The sequence below is a fragment of the Mytilus californianus genome, unplaced genomic scaffold (assembly GCF_021869535.1).
Source record: "Mytilus californianus isolate M0D057914Y unplaced genomic scaffold, xbMytCali1.0.p SCAF_50, whole genome shotgun sequence".
Classification (NCBI taxonomy): domain Eukaryota; kingdom Metazoa; phylum Mollusca; class Bivalvia; order Mytilida; family Mytilidae; genus Mytilus; species Mytilus californianus.
This window is the reverse complement of record NW_026262702.1, coordinates 483,573-486,027: the sequence shown is the minus strand read 5'-3', so window position 1 is coordinate 486,027 and position 2,455 is coordinate 483,573. Positions and strand designations below refer to the sequence as shown.

The 2,455-nt window shown below is 36.0% G+C and overlaps 1 protein-coding gene across 1 annotated transcript; it reads left to right on the top strand.

The window, feature by feature from the left end:
• Nucleotides 1-325: 325 nt before the first annotated feature.
• Nucleotides 326-1,303, top strand: LOC127703759 (uncharacterized). Its single transcript, XM_052207840.1, has one exon. The coding sequence runs from the start codon at nucleotides 326-328 to the stop codon at nucleotides 1,301-1,303; it is 978 nt and encodes a 325-aa protein (XP_052063800.1).
• Nucleotides 1,304-2,455: the final 1,152 nt, after the last annotated feature.

Below are 2,455 nucleotides of genomic sequence, written 5' to 3'. Positions count from 1 at the left end.
TACTGTTAGAATTACAGAAATATAATCAAAATTATGACTAAGACTTTAAATACATATATTTATTAAAGGTATTGGTCACATGACGTAGTTACGGTCAAGTGATTGTTTACTATTAAAACGTGTGTGTGTTTATATCAAGCACATGGTGTGTGTTTATGTTCTATTTGATTGGATGGCATATACCCGCAATGCGGTTTTTACGGGTATATGCGCTCATGAGATTCGTGAAAAGCATGATTAAGTATTACTTAAGGGGTTCGTTTGAGAAAATAAAGTTATTCGAAGTTTGCCTATAGTTAACGTAGCAGCAGTTCGTTATTGTGGTATGTCTGACTCCGAGAAACTTCTAGATTCTGACCATGAATCTTTGCCTGGTCCTAGTGTACATTCGTTGCCTGATGGTAGTTCTACACATCATACTGGTAATAACGACTTGGTGGATACATTCTCGCTGTTTAAAACCTATCTTGACGGGAAGATCGCTACTCTTCACAAAGACTTGGCCGTTGGCAATGAGAACTTTGCTACCAAACTCAAGCAAGAAGTGTCAGTTAAACTTAAAGGTGAGGGTAACCAGATACAGTTCAATTTCAATTGTAAAATTATGGCCGACCTTGTTAAGCTTCAGAAGCGTATTCCTGATGAAGATGCAGCATGTCTTAAATTGGTATCTGGTGCTAACCTCAAAGTTAAGAAGCGTAATAAACTCATCCGCATTGCAGACAAATCTCCCGCAGGCTGGAAAACCGTCCGTGAATATGAGAGTGACGACCTTGCCTCCGACTCAGAAGATGAGAAACGCATTTGTTCTGCAGAAAGCCGTGCCATTAGGAGTATCAAGGAAAAGAAAAGACCTCATCCTTATAGAACCGTTACAGCTACTGTTTCTGCTCCTCCTGCTCCAATGCCCAATCAACATAATGTTCGACAAAACAATTATCAACAGCCGCCCTTTCGGACCAGCAGACGGAGGGAACCCTCATCTCATGACATCTGTTACAACTGCAACCAGCTTGGTCACTGGCGAACTCAGTGCCCCCTTTTCAGTACAAAACCAGCTGTCCCAGGTGCAAATGAATTTGTTATCAAAACTATCAAACATGGTTACGTTATTCCATTTTTGAAGACTCCTACAACTATGTCATTTAAGAATAACAAATCTGCAAATGTCCATTCTAAATTTGTAAATGAAGCAATTTCAGAATTACTGAATATCGGATGTGTTATTGAAACTCCATTTCAACCGTTTGTTGTAAATCCGCTCAGTGTTGCAGTTCAAAGTTCGGGCAAAAAGAAAGAATAAAATTTGAGGACTGGAAAGTGGCTTTAAATTATTTCACAAAAGATTGCTATCAATTTAAATTTGATCTTAAGTCTGGATATTTTCATTATGACGTATGTACTAAACAACAAACATATTTAGGATTTTGCTGGAACGATAAATTTTACTGTTTTACAGAGTCAGCCTTTGGTCTATCATCTGCTCCATATCTATTCACAAAATGTCTACGACCAATCGTAAAATATTGGCGAGAAAATGGCGTAGATATTGTACTTTACTTAGATGATGGACTTGGAATGGGTAAAAATAAACAAGAAGCTTCCGAATGTTCATCTTTCGTGAAAACCTCCTTGTTAGAAGCAGGGTTTTTAATTAACATGGATAAATCTATTTTTGAGCCAGTACAATGTTTAGAGTGGTTAGGTTTAGTTTGGGATTCGTCTGATTTTTCAATTAGTATATCAGATAGACGGATTGATAATACACTTACATTGATATTTTGAATAACTTTCCTAATTTCACAGCACGTAAGTTGTCTCAGGTAACGGTAAAGGTAATTTCTATGTGTCCAGTCATGGGTATCATAACAAGTTTAATGACCCGTTATTTACCCTGGGCAATTGAATACAGAGTAAAGTGGGATTTAAAGTTAATATTGGAATGTCCTGACTCTTGTATTTAATGAGCTCACATTTTGGCTGAATAACATTAGAAGATTGAACAGAAAACATTTAGCAGGTTATTTTTTTCCTCACGTGCTTGTATATTCTGATGTTAGTAACGTAGCTGCTGGTGCTTACTCGATAGATATTGACTCTAATATTTTTCATCAGATGTGGACTTTACAAGAGTCCCTAAAGAGTTCTACATGGAGAGAACTTCAAGCTTTTTTGTTGGCTTTGATGTCGTTTAAGAACCGTTTAAGAAATAAATGTGTTAAATGGCATACAGATAATAATAACTGTGTTTCCATTGTTCAGAAAGGAAGTGCAAAAGTACATTTACAAGAGATAGCTATTAATATTTTTAAGTTGTGTTCTGAATTGAATATTACTTTAGATGTTGTTTGGATCCCGAGATCTAAGAATACAAAAGCTGATTATATTTCTAAAATGATTGATATAGAAAACTGGGGAACAAATAAAGAATGTTTTAAATTAGTAGATAATATGT